Source organism: Otolemur garnettii, unplaced genomic scaffold, assembly GCF_000181295.1.
Source record: "Otolemur garnettii isolate 467f Iridium unplaced genomic scaffold, OtoGar3 scaffold00053, whole genome shotgun sequence".
In the NCBI taxonomy this organism is placed as follows: Eukaryota; Metazoa; Chordata; class Mammalia; order Primates; family Galagidae; genus Otolemur; species Otolemur garnettii.
In genome coordinates, this window is record NW_003852448.1 from 4,549,083 (window position 1) to 4,571,072 (window position 21,990).

A 21,990-nucleotide genomic window follows, 5' to 3' on the forward strand; every position below is an offset into this window, starting at 1 on the left:
GGGGCGAGGCCTTGCAGGGATGGCAGCAACAGCAATGTCTGGGCCACTGGCCAGTGGTGGTCACGGAGCGTGGGCCTTTACCCTCCGTCCGAGAGGCAGCTTGGGGACCAGGCACCAGTGCAGATCTGGCTCTTCCCTGGACCATGTGCCTGATGAGATGTCTGTGGAGGCACATCTCATTCTTCAGGCGTATTGGGAGCAGGTGTGGAACAGGTGAATTAACTGATTTGTAAGATGAGATTCAGCAATCTGACAGGGCTATGTGTCCCTGCAGGTGTGATGTTGATGGAGGCGATGTCGGCTCTCATGGGCTGGGGGACAAGGAAAGGGAGGTGGCACCAGTGTCCCCAAGAATGTCAGCAGGGCCAGCAACCATCCTGCCTGCCCAGGGCTGTCCTGGGATTAGCATGAACATCCAGGAAACCCCTCAGTCCTGGGAAAGCTAGAACAATTGGTGACTCCAGGTTCAGCCTCCTCTAAAAATGAGGGGGAGGGCCCTAGGGGGCCTTGAAATCTCAGACACTCACCTCCTCGACAGTCACTGTTGAAGTCACGTATGTAAACACCAGATTCCCATGTTGTTCTGTGTGGTGTCAGGGGCTGAATGTTGGTGTCCTCCTCAAATTCACATCTAACAGCCGGTGTGGAGGCACCAGGACTGAGTCTGCTGGGAGGCGGCTAGGTCATGAGGGAGGAGCCCTCAGGAATGGGATTTGTGTGCCCAGAAATGAGACCCCAGAGAGGTCCCTGTCCTTTTCACAAGTGAGGACCCAGAGTAGAGAAGAAGGCACTCCCCAGACGGGACCTGCTGGGTGGTTCTTAGACTTCTAGTCGCCAGAACTATGAGGAATAAATCTCTGTTCACACATCTGCATGTTACGTCACAGGGGCCTGAGTGGGCAGACACATATGGATATACCCACCATGCACACCACCTCCATGCACAGATGAGTACGTCACGGACACACCCACCATGCACACACCCTCACACACAGGCACGTGCGTCATGGACACACCCACCACGCACACCACCTCCACACACAGGCACGTGCACCATGGACACACCCACCATACACACCACCTCCACTCAGATGCGTGGCCTCATGGACACGCCCACCACACACACCCCCTCCACACACAGATGTGTGCTTCATGGACACACCCACCACGCACACCACCACGCACAGACATGTATCTATCACCCTGACTGCTCTGGAGTGTGGGCCTGTCAAGCTCCCGCACCCAGCCTGAGCTAGAGGACCCCCAAGTCTGTGAGTGGCCTCCCACCCATCTGGGAGGGAGGCTTGGATGAATGAGGACATCTTTGAGCTCAGCGGGAGCATATGAGGAAATATTTTAAAATGCAGCCAGCCTTCTGCTGTGAGCTTGGTAATTATCACTTCTGGAAATAAGTGCACTCCAAAATTTAAGCAAAATGAAAATGTCAATTAATAAAGCAAAATTTCAAGCTCTTTGTAGTATCAGGGGATGTTTGAGCTGTCTTGAAAATGCGACTCGGAGGAGACTCTGAGGGAGCCTCACAGGTTCCCCTCTGTGGGGGTCGCTCAGCATCTGAAAATGTGACTCGGAGGAGACTCTGAGGGAGCTTCACATGTTCCCCTCTGCTGGGGTTGCTCAGTATCTGCTTTCAAGAACCCTGCGGCAACAGCGAGGTAACGTCAGACTGCAGCTCGCCGTCAGTTCAGAGGCTACTGCCTTATCCAAGTTCCCTTTAGGGGAGCTGAATAACCCCCTTTAATCATTAACAAGTCCTCCAGTAAGGAGATGTAATTCCAGTGGAAAGGTAAAGAGGAGAGAGAACATTTTCAGATGGAGAATCACAGAGAGACCAGCAGGTGGAGTCCGAGGCTCCCAACATACTGCACGTGCAACTGACCGGCCAGAGTGTCCCTGTGCAGAATGAGCTGCGCCCGAGCCTCACAAATGACCGCCCAGAGGCCCGATTCTCAAGGCTCTAGAGAGCGGCCCTCAGCATCACATGCTTCTCAACTCCAAATGTTTATTACACAATTCCCCCCAAATACTGAAGAGAATCTTGTGCACATGAGAACCCCATTTAAAAAGAAGAAGAGGCTCCTGGAGGCAGAAAGGACTTCACGGCGGTTCCCAGATGTGGACCATTTTTAGAATGCGGGCTTGGGGTTTTCACGACCATGACCACATTGGCTCTGCTACCTCTGATTCACCCAGTTGTTACGCAAAAGAGGTATATCTTCATAATCATTTTATGGAGGAGGAAATCGTTCAAGGTCAAAAAAGCTAATAGGGTCAGCTTGCTCCAAAGTCCATGTTTTTCCGTTTTATAATTTTCTCATCACTTGTGCAAAAATTATTACATCTTTGGCCCAAATTCAAGATAATGATAGATTTCTCCTCCGTATCAGGGAGGGAACTCACATTTACTGCATAATTAACGCTGCCTGTATAGTACTTCCTTTAACCTCGATAGCATCCCTGCTGGGCGTTTCTACCCTGTTCTCAGATGAGGAAACTGAGGCTTGGGTGGGGCCTGTGTGTGGCAGGGCTCAGTCTCCACCCAGTGGGGGACTGACTCTAAATCTTGGGTTCTTTCCACCACTGGAGAACTTCCCAGAGGCTGATGAACCTCCAGTCACCATGATTTGCTGCAATTTTTGAGTACCACCACTATTATTACCTGCTCCATTTTTTAATCAATTCCCTTTTTATGTACATAAGTTTTATTTGTAAGGGAGATTTTGTATTGTCAGTATATTCTCTGCAGCAAAGAGGTGCTAAGCATAAAATAAATACCAAAAAACAAAAACAAAAACAAACAAACAAAAAAATCCAGAAATGTTGTTACTGACACTCTCCAGACCTGCTTAAAATTCTGGGCCAGAGGTTTACTTTCTCTTTGTTAAAAAGAGAGATTAGCAATTATTCAGGGATGTCAAAGACTTTCTCCTCATCTGTAAGGCAAAGTTTGAAAGAGAATTGAAAACAGAATACTTTCCTTACTCTGCGAGTCAATCCTCCTTATTACTCTTCCCAGGTAGCACCTAAAATTGCAGCCCTGACCATGTCCAGCACTGTGTTCCGTAACACAGAGGAATTCCAGCTTGTAGCAGGGAGAAAAACAATCTTAGGAAGTGCGTCAGGTACGTCGAAACATTTTAAGTTGCTTGTCCTAAGTAAGAACTCTTTTTTTTTCTTTCAATAAATATTTATTTTTGAATTCTTTCCTGCCCACCAAAGATAGTGTATTTCTGAGAAATGTTCCAGTTTCACCAGCCTTGCTTAAACCATTTAGTATCAATCACATAGACCCTGGAGTTACAGGGAGCCCTTGTGGTAGGTGTCCTGAAGCAGCGGATGCTTGGCATACAGAAGGGCTTAAATATTCATGTGAGGCTTTTAACCACCAGGATGGTGAAGCAATCAGGGCAAACGAAACCAGGGGCTTCTGTCCTCAGCACTTTCCATACTTCAAATCAGGTCAGAATGAGAATAAAGGCAGCCTTTCGGGAGGGTGGGGGTGGGGGGACCAGCACTGGACACTGGAGAGTAAGTGTAAGGACGGCAGCAGAGACCCATCTGACTCGTGTTTGCCCCTGAGGGTCGAGGGTCTGGGCTAGCGTCACTGCCATTCTGCCCCAAGACACCTTCCCCTTCCCCACAGGCTGACATCCCTCTCTGGGGAAAGCACTGTGGTCCCATGGTCACTTCCCTGTTCAGCTCCCATGGAAACAGCTACTGAAGGACATTGTGAAAAGTTCTGTCCACAAAGTCAGCCGTGGACAGGCCCTGAGGTGCACGGCCTTTTCTAAAAGCCTTCCTTCTATCGTCCTGCTTCTGTTCACCTTCCCTGCTGCTCCTAACGGAAGGCTAAGGTGTGTCCAAGGCCATCCAGCCCATCCTACTAAGGGCTCCTTCTCAAAAATTCCAGATGGATGTTTCCCCAGCTGAGTGATGATAACCTAGAAATGTGAGGACATATGTCTTTTGAAATGGCTTTAAGTGTCTTATGTCCATTTTGATGAACATATTACACACCACCTGGGTGACCGTCTAACAGCCGAGTCCCATCACCTGATTCTAGCTCCTGAGTTTATGTTTAAAACCACACAGGTGCCAAGTGATACTATAGTAGTTGGTGAGGACCAGTGAGGGAAGAATAAAGTAACTCCAGAGGCCCAGGATTTATTCCCACCAACGAAGCAACCATAATGTTGCTGGATTGTTACAAAGACGGTTTCCTGGTCGCAAAGTAAAGAAAACCATGGAGAACGGAGTGATGACAGGACACAGGGTCACGTTTGGGGACAGCCAGTGCTGCCGTGTGGTTTCAGTAAAGCATCAGCACTGTGAACTGATACTATTATTGGTTTTATAGTTTGGTTGAGGTTAACTGGTAAGTTACATGTGGCTCTGTAGTTACATGAACTTAAACATAGCTTTCTCTCTGTACCTACTTAAGTACCATCCTGATAAAGCGACTTCTGTCAAAGTCAATAATATTGCACTGTAGTTCTTCAAATTCACTCATAAACACTGATGCAAAAATCCTGAAGAAAATTCTAGTTTTAAAAAACGCAGCAATGTATATACATAAAAAACAAAATACATCACAGCCTTCTGTACCTGTCTCAGGAGTGGAAGGCTGGTTTCGTGCTGATCAAAATAATATACCTGACTAACAGATAAGAATGAAACCCACATGATTAGCTCAATAGATGCAGAACACACACTTTATAAAATTCAAAATCCATTTAAACTGAGGAAAAACAGAACACAAATCACAATACCAACAAAACAAAACAAACCACAGCCAGAGCAAGCTAGAAATGGAAATGGCCTTCTCGGACCCAACTGAAGGCATTTCTAAATAATCCTAATGCAACTTCATACTCAATGGCAAAAACTTGAAAGCATTTATTTCATGATCAGATATATGCCAAGAATTAGGCATTTTTATTTCTGAGATAGTCTCAATCTGTCACCCCAGGCTGGAGCACGGTGCCATCATCATCACAACTCACAGCAAGCTCAAACTCTTGGGCTCAAGCAATCCTCCTGCCTCAGCCTTCTAAGTACATGGGAATATAGGCACCTGTCACCATATCCAGTTAATTTTTTCTACTTTTAGTAGAGCTGGGGTCTTGCTCTTGCTCAGGCTGGTCTCAGACTCCTGATCTCAATCAATCCTCCTGCCTCGGCCTCCCAGCGTGTTAGGCTCACAGGTCTGAGCCAGCACACTGGTCTGTATCTCCACCATCATCATTCTGATCACATAGCATCGGTGGTCCTAGGGAGTAAGGTAAGACAGGAAAGTAAAGGAGAGCCAAGGGTGAGCAAGTAGAAATAAATTTGTTTGTATCTGGAGAGGATATGATTATGTAAATACAAGATCCAAAAGAAGCTACAGATAAATTATTAGAATTAAATAAGTTTACCAAGGCTGCTGGGTAGGAAATCAATGTAAAATGCCAAGAGCAATTCTATTAATCAGCAAACACACATGAGAAAAATTCCATTTAAAATTGGGAAAAACATTCCCCAAATATCTAAAGAATATACTTAAGAATAAATATGAACAAGAATTGCAAGCAATTTATGAAAAAAAATTAGAAAATTTATGGAGAAAATATTTTAAAAGTCTTTTAAAAAGTAAATAATTTACAAACTATACTAAATATTAAAAGAATCAATAGTAGAAGTTTATAAATTTCTCATTAATTGGTGCATAAATTTAATGCAATTCAAACTAATTTCCCAAAAGTGTTTTTAAAAGAAATGAAAAAACTTATTCTAAATTGTAAGTGTGTGTACACAAGCATACAGGCCATGCTGGCCAGCTAGGCCAGCAACAGGCCAAAGATGGCCAAGACCCTTCCAAGAACAGTGCATCTGAAGGACTAGCTGGCCCAGTGTCACACCTGTCATAGGCTACATTGAGTGAGGATGTGCAATTTTGTTACATTAATAGACAAAAGATCAGCGCAATATAAGAGACAGTCTGAAACCAAATCTGTACATACGGAAAAATCTGATGAATGGTAGAGGTTCCAAAGATCAGTAAGAAAAAAGGACTTTTTCAACAAATGGTTCTGGGACAATGAGTTATTCCATTCCTGTGTAAAAATAACAGTGACTGTGCTTCACACCTACCCCCCAAATCAATTTCAGCTGGATTAAATGTGAATATGAAAGATGAAGTTACAAAACTGTCAGAAGATGGCACAGAAACACGTCTTTACGTCCTCAGGTTAGGGAAAGACTGTCAGATGACATCAAAATGCAAACTGTGAATGAATACATTTCACTGACACTGACAAAGTGTGTCAAACTGAGAGTGAAAGATAAATTATAAGATGAGAGGAGACTTTGGAAATAATATGCCTGACAAATAATTAGAACCTGAAGTATATAAAGGGATTGTACACACGGATAGGAAGGGACAAACAATCCAAAAGAATAAAACGTTAAAAGACGTGAATACACGGACGGAAATGTACCTGTGCAAAGATGTTCCACCTCTTTAGTAAAGAAATATACACAAAGTAAAACTTATAGAAACTTCAACCCATGTGCACCAATAAACATGAACAAAATACAGCAACATTGCAAATACATTTTTAAAAAATAGCAGTGACAAAAAAATATATAGCAATGGCCTCCATGTCCATCAGCAGGAGACGGGATAGCACAGTGGGAGGATTCCTACTGTCAGAACACTGAGAGAAGTCCACGTGGCCACCCCCGGGACCGGCACAGACAGTGCTGAGTGCCAGCATCAAATAACAGGAGAACATACACTGTGCGGAAACAGTTCCAGAAAGTTAAAAATACAAATGGCATGTTGTTTAGGGATTCATAAATATGTAGTGAAACTATTTTGACCAAACAGCAGGAAAGAGTAAAGAAAATCCAGAGCAGGGGCTGGTGTGGTGGAGGGAATCCCATGGGGTGGACTCCCAGGGTGCCCGCGGCAGAAGTCCGGGGAGTGCTCCGTGTCTCAGGCTCGGAGGAGGGTGTGTGAGTGTTCATTTCACTATTCTTTATTGATAAAAAAAACTTCATTCACATGGAAGCAAAAAATAGTTAAATGTAGAAACCCCCTTCCCCCCCAAAACAAACCCAACTGTTTAGGTCTCTGCCTGGGGAAGGAGACACACACAGGTTCATTTGTTCAGTTGATACTGAAATGCAGTCCTGTGCTGGGCTAATGATCCTTCTCTCACAAGGGGAGAATCTTATTCCTGTTGGGGTTCAGTATCTGCTTGCTCTGGGGCTTTGAAAGCTCCCTTATGGAAGCTACAAAGATTTTAGATGGAAATATCTGTTAGGCCAACATTCCATAGCCTCTTACTAGCAGGATACTCAGTAGGAGAAAGATGGGAGCATCAGACTAATTACTCCACAGCCCGTATCTGGAGACATCCAGTTTCTGTATGTTGTTAAAAAGAGAGAGAGAGTGCGTTCTTACAGGTGGCCTTGCCAACAAATATCACCATCCACAGTAACAATAACACTTTATATTTGCAGGGCATTTAAAAGACTTTCAGAGACTTCTCATGGACATGGGCTTGTTTGGTCTGAGAGGTCATTTTTCTGGACACTGAGCTCAAACACAGAGTTTGGTCCCAAGGAGGAAGCTGGGATGGTGCCATTTCCGTTCTGATACCATCACTAATATGTGACATGGGGCAAATTACTTCCATTTCTGAATTTCTACTTTCTCACTGCTGAATAGAGATATTATCAGCAAAAGAGACAATACATGCCACATGCCCAGTGAGGAGACGGGAACACTGCAAGCCCCACATAAAGGGTTGCTTTTGTCACTCCCAGCACGAAGCCAGGTAGTGAGACTCGTGGACAGGTGCCCAGAGCTTCCACGCAGCCTGCCGTTCAGTGTGCTTTAAAGCTTACAGGGCAGACCAAGGAGAAACAACGCAAAAATGACCAATGCTGAATAAAGCACCTATCATGTGGGCAATGACTCCTCGCCTAAGGTTCAAAGGAAAAGAAAACAAAACAATTTTATAACATCTTGATCTTAACTTTGATTTGAATGGAACTGAGTTGGCCAGAACCAGCAAACCACTGAAGTCTGGGCACCAGGCAGGGCCTGCCGAACTAAGGGGGGTGGGTGGGTACAGATGCCTTTTTGAACCAATGGTTTCCCCAGGAAAGTTATTAGGACCCTCAGTTTTGTATGTAGCATAGTCCCTTGTTTTAGGACTGGTGTTTAAAAACATAATCTCACTGATTCTCTGTTCTGTCCTGACACTGGAATTGTGACCTTGAAGCTACAAAGTGTATTAAAGAGACCTTGAGAGCCGGCCTGCCCGCCAGCATCTAAGCCAGTTACGACGCTGTTACACACCAGAAGTGCCCAGGGAGCTTTCAAATATCCTGATGCCCAAGACCCACTCGGCTCCAAACAAACCACAACCTCTCGGCAGCTGCCAGGCACCAGCAGTTACTGAAGCTGAAATGTGCCTGGGTGAAGAATCATTCTAATCAATCATCTGCCCCCTGAAACCTTTTGTTGCACTAAATGTGTACTAGGCTGTTGAACCCTTGGCTAGTAAAACTTTAAGGTTATTAGAAAAAAGGATTTACAGACTCTGCCACCTCACTGGGAAATTATGAATACATTGACACATTTCTTTATGAGACAGGAGGGGAGGGCAGGCCGGGCAGCTGCTTGCCGGGCCAGCTCTGGGCTATACTGATTTACCGTTCAGATAGGATTCAACAGGGCTATGGGAGACGGCTGACTCCGTGTAACAATGAGATATTTTATTATGTTTCATGAGCCTAGAATGGATAGTTTACTTTTCCATTGACTGATTAATTTATTCTTTTATTATTCTGAGCCTTTTGGTAGGAAGATATCAGAGTCAGCCAATCTTACAGTGGAATGACACACAGGAAGTCACCAGGCGAGCCCACCACACACCTGTCCCTGTCATGATTAGGTGTAGAGGGGACAGAGGGCGGGGACTTCAGAGGATAGTCCAATGACTCAGGTTCTATCAAACAGTCACATCTCTGAGCTAATCTAAAACATATGAGTTTGTATGGCCATGCAGAAAATTAGCTTAATTAAATAAACACATGCATGAACAGTTATAACTTGTTATAATCTGGAGGGTAACTAGAATTTGGCTGAATTTGTGTTGAATGTGATGGCAACTGCCATGAGGGCAAAATTGTTAAAATTTAAAGGCAGCAGGCCACAGTTACTGCCTACATTAGAAGGTGGCTGAAAAGGTCAGGATTTCAAGGTGGTACATGACAAGTTACAGCCTCAGATGGAAGGCCACCTCTGCAGTAAGTGAAAACATGGAAAAAATTCCCACAGATTAACCTTGAGTTTACACTTACATTGGAAAAGGTGGTTTTCACCTTGGGTGAATAATACGCGTTAACTGACTGAGTTACTCATCCAGCCTTTAATATGCTAATACACAGTGAATGAAGGGGGCCCAGAACCCCTTCATGAGTAAGAGAAGGCACCTGCTCTAAAGGGGCTGACACTCTGCTTGGGGAGAAGAATAAGCCAACAGGTCATAACAGCACAGAGTGACGAGAATGGTGACAGTGGCCCAGCAGCAGGGGAACAGATCGACATGTCTGAGGTCAGGGGTGGATGCGAGGGTTTGGGAATTGACCTTCGTGTTCTTGACCTTCGGAATAGCAAAAGCCAAGGCTTGGAGGTGAGTGGAGGGCTGGGACACTTGGGCTTGTTCTCAGCCTGGGAGTGCAGAGACTGGGGAGGTCAAAGGGGACACCTCAGGGTGGGCTTCCCAAGGTATGTCAGGGAGTTGGGCTTTACCCTGAAGGCAATGTGAAACAGCGGGAGGATGTCACTTAGGAACAGGGGTTCTCAAACTTTTTAAACAGGGGGCCAGTTCACTGTCCCTCAGACCATTAGAGGGCCAGACTGCGGTCCCCAGCACAAGTCGGCTGCTAAGCAGGACAGGCAGCAGTGGCAAAAACACCCGGCGGGCTGGATAAATGTCCTAGGCGGGCTGCATGTGGCCGGCGGGCTGTAGTTTAAGGGTGCCTGCTTAGGAACAATGACACGATCCCACTTTCACGTCAGAGCATCACTCAGTGACAGACTGGAGAACACGCTGGAGTCGAAGCAGAGCTGAGGTTGGGAGACCGAGCAGGCAGCTGGTGTGGGAATCTGGTGTGAGGGACGGCGGGAAGGAGAAAAGAGGGTGGATTTTACTAATATTGGGACAGGAGAATTCACAGGACTTGGTGGACGAGGGTGGGTGTGAGGAAGGCTGAGAGGTGCCAGTGCTGCTCTGAGCAGAGATCACTGCAAGAGCCGCAGAAGGTCTGGTGGGCCGATGGTGAGTGCAGATCACGGACCAGCGAATATGGAGGCGCACAGTAGGCACGGCAAGCTCGGGCTGGCACAGCCCCACAGAGGACTGGGCTGGGGCACAGGTGGCTCCCTCAGCCTACCAACATACACGATTTAGGTTAATTAAATCAGGCCTCACTGAGGAAACTGAAGCATAATTCCAACTGTTTATGGCCATCGAAGACATTATTGTAAAAACCAAAACCATTCAGATAAATGATCAGACTTCTAAATTGAAGAACAAACAGAAAAATCAATTCACTAATTCGCTAAGTGTTTTTTCCACTGGAAATAGCTGAACTAGACTCGACCGCAACAGACATACAAATAAAACCCACCGATAGTCTGTGCTCACTCCCACCTCTGCTGCAGCACAAGGGGTGCACTGTGCCTCCCCCGCCCAGGTCACAAACAAAGCCTCCTGGGCTGGGAGGATGCCCACGTCCAGCGGCAAACGAGTCAGGGTCAAGAGAGGGTCTGAAAAAAATGCAGTTATCACACTTGCCAGGGTTTAGACTCGAGCCGCAGTGAGCACCAAGGGCTCACAAGGTGCGGGCAGGGAGTCCTATGAAGTCTGTTAAAGAAAACTCCAGAGGAATCATTTGCAGGTAATTGACCCCAGTGCAGCTAAAATGTCTCCAAAAGCTCTTGTTTTAAGTGAGCTAATTATTTTCCATCCCGTGCCCGACTCATCTCTGAGTTGTTTAATGATGTGGACAGAACCCCCACGGAGGTGACAGGGGAGGGGTCCTCTCAGTTCCATACGGAGGTGAGGGAGGGACACAGGCTGTGAGGTTGGCTGTTTTCTGTACACTGAGCAGAACAAGGCCTCTGGTGTCTTGCTGGGCAGGGAAGGTGCTTTCATCTTCCCAAACTCCTTGGAAATCCAGGCGTCCTGACTCTGTCCTGTGCTCAGTTCCGCCTGTCCTTTACAGGCTCTGACGGTCAGAGTGCGTCATCTTTGTTTGAGGATCTATCATTGCACAATAGCCATTTTAAGACAAAATGTCTGCCTCAAAAAATCCGGAATTGCTTCCTTGACAGTCTCACAGCTGAACTGCTGAGTTCATGAGCCATCAGACAAGTTGTTAAATCTTAACACTTTTAGGCTATAACGTCAAGTTTTTGTAATTTCCACGAATTTGGGAACTTATGTCCATCAATTTGACATTTAATTTTACTGTCCCTCCTAGACGTGGTTCGCTTCACGGGTACTGTTTGGGGCTTCACTCCGCTCCACACCGAGCAATGGGCCGTAGATGACAAAAGGCTAGTGAAAAACATCCTTTGTCCTAGAACAGCTTACGTTCGGTCTGGGAAACAGAATTATTCAGAAGTGAAATAGTTGAATAATAAAATAAAGAAGCATAAGATTAACTGCCCTAATAAGTGGGGCTGACACTCTTTCAGTTTCGAGGAAGAAAAGGTCACAGCTGTTCTACACGGACGAGGGGTGGAGCCATGACTTCAGTGTGTTCCGATTGAGACACATTTTAAGAATTATGAGGAAGTGTTCCCTCTACCCAGACGGGAGCATTCCACAAAGTAAGCCACAGGGGTCCTTCTGTGTACTAAGGAGAATTCTTAGCAGCACAGAGAGTAGATCTGACCCCCTTTCCCAGGTTACTGAGAAAACCTCCAAATGTCCAGAACGTTCTCTCCTCACATGATGGGAAACCAGGGGTCTGCTCCTGGCCGCAAATATGACTGCAGCCCCTCTCCCTATCCCAGCTGAGGAGGCTGTTTTAATTTATAACCGCCAGGTTACATCATCTCAGGAATCTATCACTCGATGCACTCTTCCTTAATGGAGAATTCTGCTTCTATGTTCTATTTGATAGATCATCCGAAATTCTCTAACCTAATATCGCCAAGGCTGATGGAGGCACCCTCTAATTCGATTCTTCATGAGGAATAATGGGCTGTTTCCCCCACAATTGCATTAAGGACCCTGTGCTGAGGAGGAGAGCGTGGTTTTTCCTTACAGACCAGGCCCCATTTCCAACCCTGAATCCGCCTTTTTAAAACCTTTGCTTTGGCTAATGGTAAAGCCAGTAAGCTCTCCTCTCCCTCACGGCCGCCTGTCCCCTCCTTGGTTTCTCTCTTTTTGTGGCGAGACATATGAAATTTACTCTCTTAGTTATTTTGAAATCCAGCTTATTATGGATGACAGTCCTCTTGTATCCTATGAATATATAAGAGTATGATTTTTCAATTAAAAGTAATATTAATTTTTTAAAAAGTGAGCCCCAGAAATCTCTCCCAAGGGCTCATGGGGGTGGGGCCTTCCTCATGCTGAATTCTGGCCTCAGCCCCAGAGCTCATGTTTCCACAGCGGGATTCCTCAACTTTATACGTCACAATTCGTCTTTTTTCTTTTTCTTTTTAAATTTTATAATGTTGCTGTATCTAAGAAACTTTGAGAAGGAGGGAAAAATGTCCCAAGTCTGGCCAGGAAAAAATAATAATTTCAACGCATCTGCCACTGTCCAGCCCTTTGTGTCTGTCACACACACCCACCAAGGGGCTCACAGAGGTCCTGCTGTTATCAGTGGATGACAGACGTCCCACGTCTTCCTGATCATGATTTCTAATAAATGTAAAATAGTTCTATTGATACTCCACGATTTACCAAAATGCCCTTCTGTGAACACCTGGGGCATTTCTAGCTTAAAAACAGTACGATTAGGGATGACAGTGTTATGAATGTGTTTATATAGCTTTTGGCATCTCTTTGAAAGAGGTTTCTATGCTGAAGGACGAGAATGTCTTTGTGACATTTACTGTGTATTCTCATGTTTTCAAAAAGTGAATTTTCTCCTTTGGCCCCATATTCCCACAGCACAAAAGTTGTTAAAATACTCCACTGCCTGATGAGTGACTGTTCACGTTTTTCCTCTGTCTTCCTCCGTAACTCCACAATTACAAGTTTGCTTTTGTGTTTTGAAATCCCTGCATCTTGGGAGAGCCTGTTAGTAGCAGGAAAAGCCCCCACGATTATCTCCTGGTCCTCCTAGTTCGCTAACTCTGATCACCAGGCAGCTCCGTTCCCCTGCCTTCTCCACTGAAGTCCATTTCCAGCTTATTTACTTGAGTGCAAGTGAATATTAAAGCGATTCAGCTCCACAGAGTCACGAAGTGATAACATATTGTGTTAAATTCAAAGGGGACCCTTGGTAGAGCTAACCAATCATTCACCAAACGCCTCCATCCATTATTTGAGGATACATAAGGCGATTTCCATCCGTGTAATATTAATTTCTTGGCTACTGTCACGGACTTTGGTGCCCATGACGAATGTTTTTACAATGAATACCAAATTAACCCAAACTTAGAGGCTTTTCTGAGTTATTAATGGGATGTCACTTCTGTCTGGCCCTCTCCATGTGTACAACATTTCATTAAATACTCCCCTCCCGCTGGAAAGATTAATCTTTCTCTCCTTGCTGGACTTGTCACCGTCAGCAAAGTGCTCCCTGCCCTCTGTTACCTGCAGGGCTGGGTGAGCTGTGCTGCCCTTGAGCTTGGCTGTGGCGTGGAGGATGGAGCTTGGCCAGTTCTGCTCTGTCCCTGCCACTGCCCAGGAAGGAGAGAGAGCTGCTGGCCAGTGGGTGGCTCCTGGGGCTGGAGATCTGGTTGATAGGCAGCCTGGGAGCAGTTAGCCGGGGGATGTGTTGGCTTTTTATAAAGAGAATACTCTCTCTACTCAAGGATAATTTCTTGGGAGGGGGATTCAGAACAGGAAAATTGCTGTCACCTGGTAATGGCTTTTTCTTTTTTTAAATTAATTTTTAAATTAAAATCATAACTATATACATTTATGGGAACAATGTGATGATTTGATGTACAACGTGGAATGCTTAAATCAAACCGATTAACGCTGCCACCACCTCACCTACTTATTGTTGTGGTAAGACATTTACGACTTACTCCCAGTTATTTTGAAACAAACCTTTGCACTCACTGTGCACATTTGGTGAGATCCCCCCGGAATGCTCTCCCTTCTCCCAAAGGTGGGGGCAGTTGGTAATGGCTTTTTCTAAAGACACAGACAGACACTGGAAAATTCATGCGGAGCTAAAGACTTCGAGGAATAGAAATTGGTGATGTTTTCTGAACGTCCTCACTCCCTAAGAGTGGATGAAGAGGAAGATGTGAGCTCACAGGAGCGCCCTGTATGGCGACAGTCTGGCCAGCTTGTTACTCAGCTCTGTGGACGCCCACTCCGGCTCCTCTGTGCTGCACTGCCCTGCCTTATTAACAGCAGCCTATCCCACCTTCTGACAGACATGCTCATTTGATGGAATTCTTACCTTTATTCTCGTATGTATCTTGGTTAAGCTGAGTAATAACTGCAGCAATGATTAAACCATCACGTCCTGAGCACTTTGATTAGGCAAGGCTCCGGGGCATGAGCCTGAGCAGATTACCTTAATCTATCCCAGACCCTACAGGGCAGGCATTATCGTCTCCATTGGACAGATGAGGAAACTGAGGTCTGGAAAGTATCTTAATTGAGGTCAAGAATTAGTACAGTGCTAAAATCAAGGTCTGAATCTCACCCTTTTGACTCCAAAGCTTTTGTTTGAATGGCCCTTGAAAAACAAAACAAATCAAATAGAAATTTCTTCCCCTTATAAAGCTCAGAACTAGAGCCTTCAGATTCTGAGTGTGAGGAGGTGGCTCTGGACTCGACAGTGGGCTTCTCCACGGGGTTTCTGGCTTCCAAGTCTGAACACGCCTGTGTGCTGGGCCTCCTCCTAGGGCCACCCCCTGGGTGGGTGGTGGGTTCCCACACTCTTGCTCTCTGCTTGCTCCTGGCTGTGCCCCCTGCATGGCCACCACCTGTACTTGCTGCCACAATGAAATCTGATGGTTCTCCCTACGCTGTGCACCTGTCCCCGGACAGCCACATCCGAGAGATGCATGAAGCAAGGGCATCCCACCCCTCACTCCTTCATTCCATTGAACAAGGCATTTTGTGTCTCAAGAACAATCTCTTCCTCTAATATCTTAGATTGAATTCCTGAGATTTTGGTAGCACAGATTTTCACAACTTTAATGGGCTATTTACAAAATTTCTCTTTCTTAGAGGAAGAAACCCAATGCCATGAAGCGATCCAGGGCAAGTGTAAAAAACCTTCAGCTTGGTGGGGTTTTTAATCCTTCCCTGACTCACAGAGAAACCCGTAGAAACAAAGTCTCGGGGGAGGAGTTCAAACGTGATCACTGTGGATGCCCGTGAATGGGGGGGGGGGGCGCGTCAGGCTCTTGCTCTCTTTTGCTATTGACATATTAAAAGAAAAATAACTGTCTCTGGGCTAGTTTCCTTAGAACAGGCTCAGGCATCAGAGCACCACAGGGCCACGTCATGGGCCTAAGCAAGTGGGATGGCCACTGAGGTACGGACGGCCCAGGCCTGGGGGGAGGGTAAGGCAGAAAGCACAGGTGCAGCAGGCCAGGGTGAGGGGTGGCTGGGACCCCAGAGGACACAGCTGACACACGAGGTGGAGAAGGCCAACTGTGTCACAGGAGGTCCAGTGAGCCCTCTGGGGGAGGCCGGCTCCAGCGTCTGGTGAGACCTTTTGCTGAGAGCTGAACTGTCCGGATGAGCTGCCCATCAAGCAGTCTGGGAATGACCACTTAGATGGCGAGGACTGTCCGGGGGTCTTTGTTTGCCGAGACTCAAGGATCCGAGGGTCTCGGTTAACACAGGAACGTCTACTGTACGGGTCAGTCCCCCTTCTCCTGTCACCCTGCTGTAGAGAGGACACAGAAGCTGGGGCAGTGTGGGGGGAGGTGACAGTAGGGAGGGCTGGAGACAGTTCTGAGGGTGACCCTGCATGGAAGGAAGCAAGGCAGTGGGAAGCAGTCAAGGTTGCCGAAAGTGAGTGAGTTGGTGTGTGGACAGGTGGGCTGCCACCAGAGCCATGCCAGTGTGGAAAGAGACCAAGTCTTCCTCTGAATCTCCAGGGTGTAGCAGGGGGCCCAGAACACAGGACTGCTCAGGAAGATGCCACTGACTCTGCAGACAAATGGGTGGGCAGCTGAAGGACAGCCGTGTGCATCATGGGGGCTGCCCGCAGGGCTGTCACATTCAGGTAGCTGACCTGCCACGGCAGTCACGGGTCATACTGCTGTGTCTAGAGGCTGGGAGCGTCTCTGAGAATCCACTCTGTCTGTCCCTAAGACCATGTCAAGGGAGCTGCCACCTTAACCATCTATTTATTTTTCTTAAAAAAAGCAATTTATTTTTTATTTTTAAAATTAAATCACAGCTGTGTATATTAATGCAATTATGGGGTACAATGTGCTGGTTTTATATACCATTTGAAATACTTTCATGAAACTAGTTAACACAGCCTCCACTGCATTTTCTTAGTTATTGTGTTCAGACATTTATACTCCACACTTAGTAAATTTAACATGTACCCTTGTTAGATGCACTGTAGGTGTGTTCCCACCATTACCCTCCCTCCACCTACCTTCCCCCCCTTCTCCTCCCCCTTTTCTTGGGTGATAGTTGGATTATAGTTTTCATATGACAGCTGTAAATTGGTTTCATAGTAGGGCTGAGTACATTGGATACTTTTTCTTCAATAAAGATTCTTCAACTCTACCCTATAAATTATTCTGTGACCTTCAGCAGAAAACTATTTTAGGGTCTAAAAAGCCATGTATTCAAGCCAGTTCTTTCCAAAGTTTAGTTTAAATCCTCCCATTCTGGTAAATGACTGATTACCAAAATAATTTTATTTTGATTTCTAATGATTACTTGATTTTTCTCTCTTGTCCCCAGGGAGACATAGGACAGTTACACACTGGTATTCCTCCTAAGCTCTGGGAGGTTACAGGGAGGTGGGCTTCCTTGCTGAGCTGGGAGCTGAACTGGTGAGAGCTCAGCCCCCACAGTGGTCATCTTCATCCCCACCTGCCCCCCAACTCCTGGCCCCACAGGTGTCCTGGCCACCCACACTGCTTGCTCTTCATTTTTCTCATTATGAAGCTGTCTCTGCTTGAAAATCTCTGATTTTCCAAAGGACTTATTAAATATCCCTTTCAAAGCTGTTCCTTTATGAATACAGTGGTAGCAAGCCAAGCAAAGAGAGACCCATTCCCTTTGTCTCTGAACTTCTGAGTGTACCACCAAGTCCAGCCTTGAATTCTTAATGTTGTCTAATGCTGTATGGTCTTATTTGCAAAAATTTCCACAGCACTTCTTTCCAAAGGAAAATTATGCAACAAACTCACATAAGTTCCCTGTGCCTGCCTGTTAACTAACACACCCTGAAGTGAACGAATTTAACTCCGAATGTGCATCCTACAGAGACGCTCACTGCAGCTGCCCTCAAAATGTGTGTGCAGTTAATAAATGCTGCCAACAGAAACGGCGCACGAGGCAGTGAATGGATATTTCTAAACCAGACCATCTAACTGTATTCTAGGTTAGCAGACACAAAACCTCACGCACATAGACAAGCACAAGGCAGGGCAGGACTCCGTGAGAAACTTGCTCAGAGCCACTCTCCACGTGGGCAGAGATTCCTGTGACAAGGATGACGTGAGGACAGCCAGAACAAAGAACGTGAACTCAAGCTTGCTCTGAGTGTAGGTCTTTATGGAGCACTGCTGTTTGGAGGAAGAGGCAAGAGAGAGACTCTGTGATACACATACACAGACTGAGTTTGGCCAAATCTGCCTCCTAATCCACGTTCTGCATTTATAGCGAACATTCTGGAAACGGTCTGCTCATCATGGGGAATCACATTCCGCCCAGCACCACCAGGCGGCGATGCCTCTGATCAGGACACCCCAGCTCAGGTTTCCTCCACTCTTCCCACTACACAGGCCTCTCAGCCCGTCACTCTGACACTGTAATCAGAAGGTCTGAGACAATTGACCCTGTGTGGTTGACACTAAGTGGAGACCTGGCAGGAGCATTGGAGGAAAATGTCCTCCCTGCACTCGGGGGGCCTGGGCCACCTTCCTGTGACCTGGAGTGTCCCTGTGCTAAGGCGTCACTGCTGCCACTCTGCACAGGAGGCGTGCTGGCCTGAAAGTGCTCTGGGGAGCTCTCACTGCAGCTGTGTGCTCTGCTCCCAAAGGAGAATTACTCACTTCAATCTGGTTCGTTATAATTAGAGGTTTACTTTAGGGAACAATGTTTACTTTTAAAAATAAAATGGCAAAGAGGGATTTGCTGCACGCCATCACTAGATAGGCCAGGGTTTGCAAGGCTGGCTCCTGAGTGGTGGGTGTACTCTGCAGATGGAGCAGGTGTGGGGAGTGCGTGTGAGCAGACGGTGGGCCTGGGTCAGGCTTTCCACAGCTGAGGACAACCAAGAGGGTTTGTGATCCCCCAGAGCAGGGGGATCCCCAGAGCAGGAGCCAGCAAACTGCCACCCACCGCCCAGCCACCTGTACTGGCAAATAAAGTTGTATTGGAACACAACCATACCCCTCATTTCCAGATTGTTCTCAGCTGCTTTTGTGTTGCAACAGAAAGATAAGTAGTCACAACAGAGACCATGTGACCTGCAAAGCGGGAACCGTGGACCATCTGCCCCTCTGCAGGGACAGTCAGGCCTGCCGCGGCCCAGAGGACGCTCCCGCGGCAATGAGCTCCATCACCTCTGGTATCCAGCACAAAAAAGTACAATGATAGTCCCTAAACTAACATCACTTTAAAGACTCAAACATGCCATGAAAATATTAGCACCTTTGCCACTAAACCTGGCTGGAACGTGACGGAACGTTCACTTCCCTGAAGCAGAAAAGTCGTAGCCTCTCATCCTGGCAGGCACCTCCCAGGACACGTGCGGATCCTGGCTGCTCCGCCCCATCCAAGTACTCCCGGCTTGAGTGGCCTGGGCCCTCAGGAATGTATTAACTAATTAATCAGTCTGTCTACGCATTCATTTTTACCTCAACAAATAACCCCTGAGCACCAGGCAGTGTGCAGCTGCTGTGGGGTACAAGTTGGCAAACACTGGCTGGACCAAAAGGAGCCCCGCCAAGCCGACAGCCATCCACAGGCTACGAGGAAGGTGTGAAGGTGATCAGACAGAGACACCGGCAGCTCTGGACAGCTGCCTAACAGTGTGTGGGGGAGATGAGGGTCAGGAAGCTGTCCTTGAGAAGGTGACACTTGTTTATTCTTTAAAAGATGACACAGACATCTTCTAACATATATCACCCATCACTACCCTGTCCCCAAGGGTGCATGACATCAGTGTAACATCAACTGTCCAACAGGAATTCTAGACTGAATTTTAGGCATGTGTGTGCCCACCACCTGTGTACTGCAAATCCTCCTTGCGAGTGTAGGAGTGTGGGTGAGGTCCCCTCCCGTTCCCAGTAGGCGGGGCTACATGGAGCTCGCTCTGCTACAGCACCTGGGGGAGGCCCGGAGCTCCACACTCAGTGACGACAGGGGAAGAGCCAGCAGGTATGGTAAACGAGATCTTCACTCACAAGCAATCATGTTATGATGTCCTTTTCCTGCTGACTATGAAACGGTCAGTGGGGAGAATGCACCAGGAGGCACTGGGCTGCGTCATTGGGGCGGCAGGAGGGGGTGCTCCCCGGCGGGTGATGGTCAGTTTCACAGAGGGATCTGATGGACCTTAGAAACCTCTTGCTCACAGACCCTCAAAGGGTCTGGAGGTCAACTACCAGAGATTCGGTCACGTCAGTCTTGGGCACCCAGGAATTCTAGAACCTCCTACCGATGTGCACTTTGTTCCCTGTGCGAGAGGGAAGGCAAGTCCTATCTCCTGGCTGAGGCTGAGCCACAGATCCGCGTCTGTCTGCTAGAGTCAGCCGCCAACTTCCTCACTTCCTCCTGTCCCCTGGGGTTCTGATGAGTTTCATGTGCTTTTTGAAATCTCTGCAATCACTTGGTAGCATTAGAGACACTTTAATATTACCTAAAATAGTTTCATGGCCTATTTACTGCTGGTTTTTTTTTTTAAACACCTTGAGGCAATGGAATGAATATGTAACCCAGACGATGTGATTGTACAGCAGGGAGACATGAGGTCACTTCCATCCGTGTGACAGTACACAGGCTGTGCAATGCAATCCTGCCCACACTTTTCATATGATCATGTTCTTTGCTGTTTTTGGAAACGAAAGCTTAAAAATGCAGGTTTACACAACTGGCTTAAAGATGCAGAAGAAGATGGTGACCTGAATATGACAACCACCTTATCTGATCTTGGCCAGAGGGACTTTCCATGAGGGGCAATGCCATCCTGGGAAGAAAAGCTAAACAGAACTGACAAACAGCATCAAGCTCAGGCAAGTGTAATGCTGGACGGGGACACCTTGGAGGGACCGGTCATCAGAATCCCTCATCTAACAACCGCAGCCAACTGCAACCTGATGCTGAGTGTGCCCACGGCCAGGGCTGGCACCATGGCAGCGACTCGGGGCCTTTCCCTGCACCAGGCTCGCCACTCACAGAAACACCTCTGTTCGCCAGCTCAAGTGGGGCTTCATGAAGGGACGTGGTATAAGTCTGAGGCCACAGTGGTGATGGCGCACTGTGCACGCTGACGTGACTGACCTGGTCCTGCAAAGGATCAACATTGTTCCCGGCCCCTCCATAGAGAGCAGTTTAACTTCTAAGAGAAACTTTGACTCCTGACTCTGGACATTCCCACCCACAGTCCAATGTACAGTTGGGCTCGCTGAGCTCACAGTCAGTCTGGAGGCCACACACACCACTACAGGGAGGCGCCCCCACAAGGGCATCAGGCACGGGAACCAAAGCACACACCATCCCAATTTTGTAATAATTTGCCAGAAGTGGCCATTCTACATATTCACACACCCTGTGCATCTGTCCCCAATTTAACTCACGCGCGCGCACGCAGGCTGAGTGCCGGCAGAGGCACTTAGTGGGCTTACCAACTGCTGGCCTTTGGGGCCCCACCCTGCATACTGGAGCTTTGCATTGCTGACTTCTGGGGGGTCCAGACTTTGAGGATCCCTAAAAGAAAGAAAGAAACAAACAAACAAACATAAACAAAGCACATCGTTGGGAACCCAGAACTTCAGATGTAAGAATTTTACCCCCTCCTACCATCCCCCTTTCTCCTTCCATTACGTCAGCTCCAGGAGCTTGCCTCCTGTGAGGTTAAACAGGTCTCATTTAGTCTCCATTAGATTTCTTTAGATGTATATAATTTATTTATGGGAAGCTGAAATAGGCCCATCACCGCTTAACCCAAATAGTAAATATTCATCAAGCTAGAACACACAGAGAGGTCTATAGATCATTTTTTAAAATACCCAGAATGGTCAAAATTAAAAATTAAAATGCATAGCTATGCAATAATAAATCTCCACGATTTATATTTCTCTTTGGTTCCCCTATAAGACAGTTTTTTCCTAAGCACAATGCCAGGCCACTATGACCTTCCCAAACCAGTGACCTTGGGACAGACTGGTATCTTTGGTTTATGTTGATAGATCAAGTCCAGAAAAAGAAAGAGAAAGAGAAAGAAACAATGTCAGAGAAAGGCAAACAGAAGAAAGGGCGAGGGAGACAAGAAGAAGGAGAGAGAGGGGGAGGGGGAGAGAAGGAGAAGGAGAGAGAAGGGAGGGGGGAG

At 46.9% G+C, this 21,990-nt stretch overlaps 1 protein-coding gene across 4 annotated transcripts in view; it reads right to left on the bottom strand.

Annotated features, from left to right (window-relative positions):
- DPP6 (dipeptidyl peptidase like 6) overlaps window positions 1-21,990 on the bottom strand; it is a 928,521-nt gene that overhangs the window by 167,893 nt on the left and 738,638 nt on the right. For 3 of the 4 annotated variants that reach the window (XM_003792026.3, XM_012806527.2, XM_012806529.2), the window contains one exon: window positions 21,287-21,368. The exons of the other annotated variant lie outside the window; for it this stretch is intronic. In XM_003792026.3, coding sequence (XP_003792074.1) covers window positions 21,287-21,368 — 82 coding nt within the window. The remainder of the gene's footprint in view (window positions 1-21,286; window positions 21,369-21,990) is intronic. 4 annotated transcript variants of the gene reach the window in all.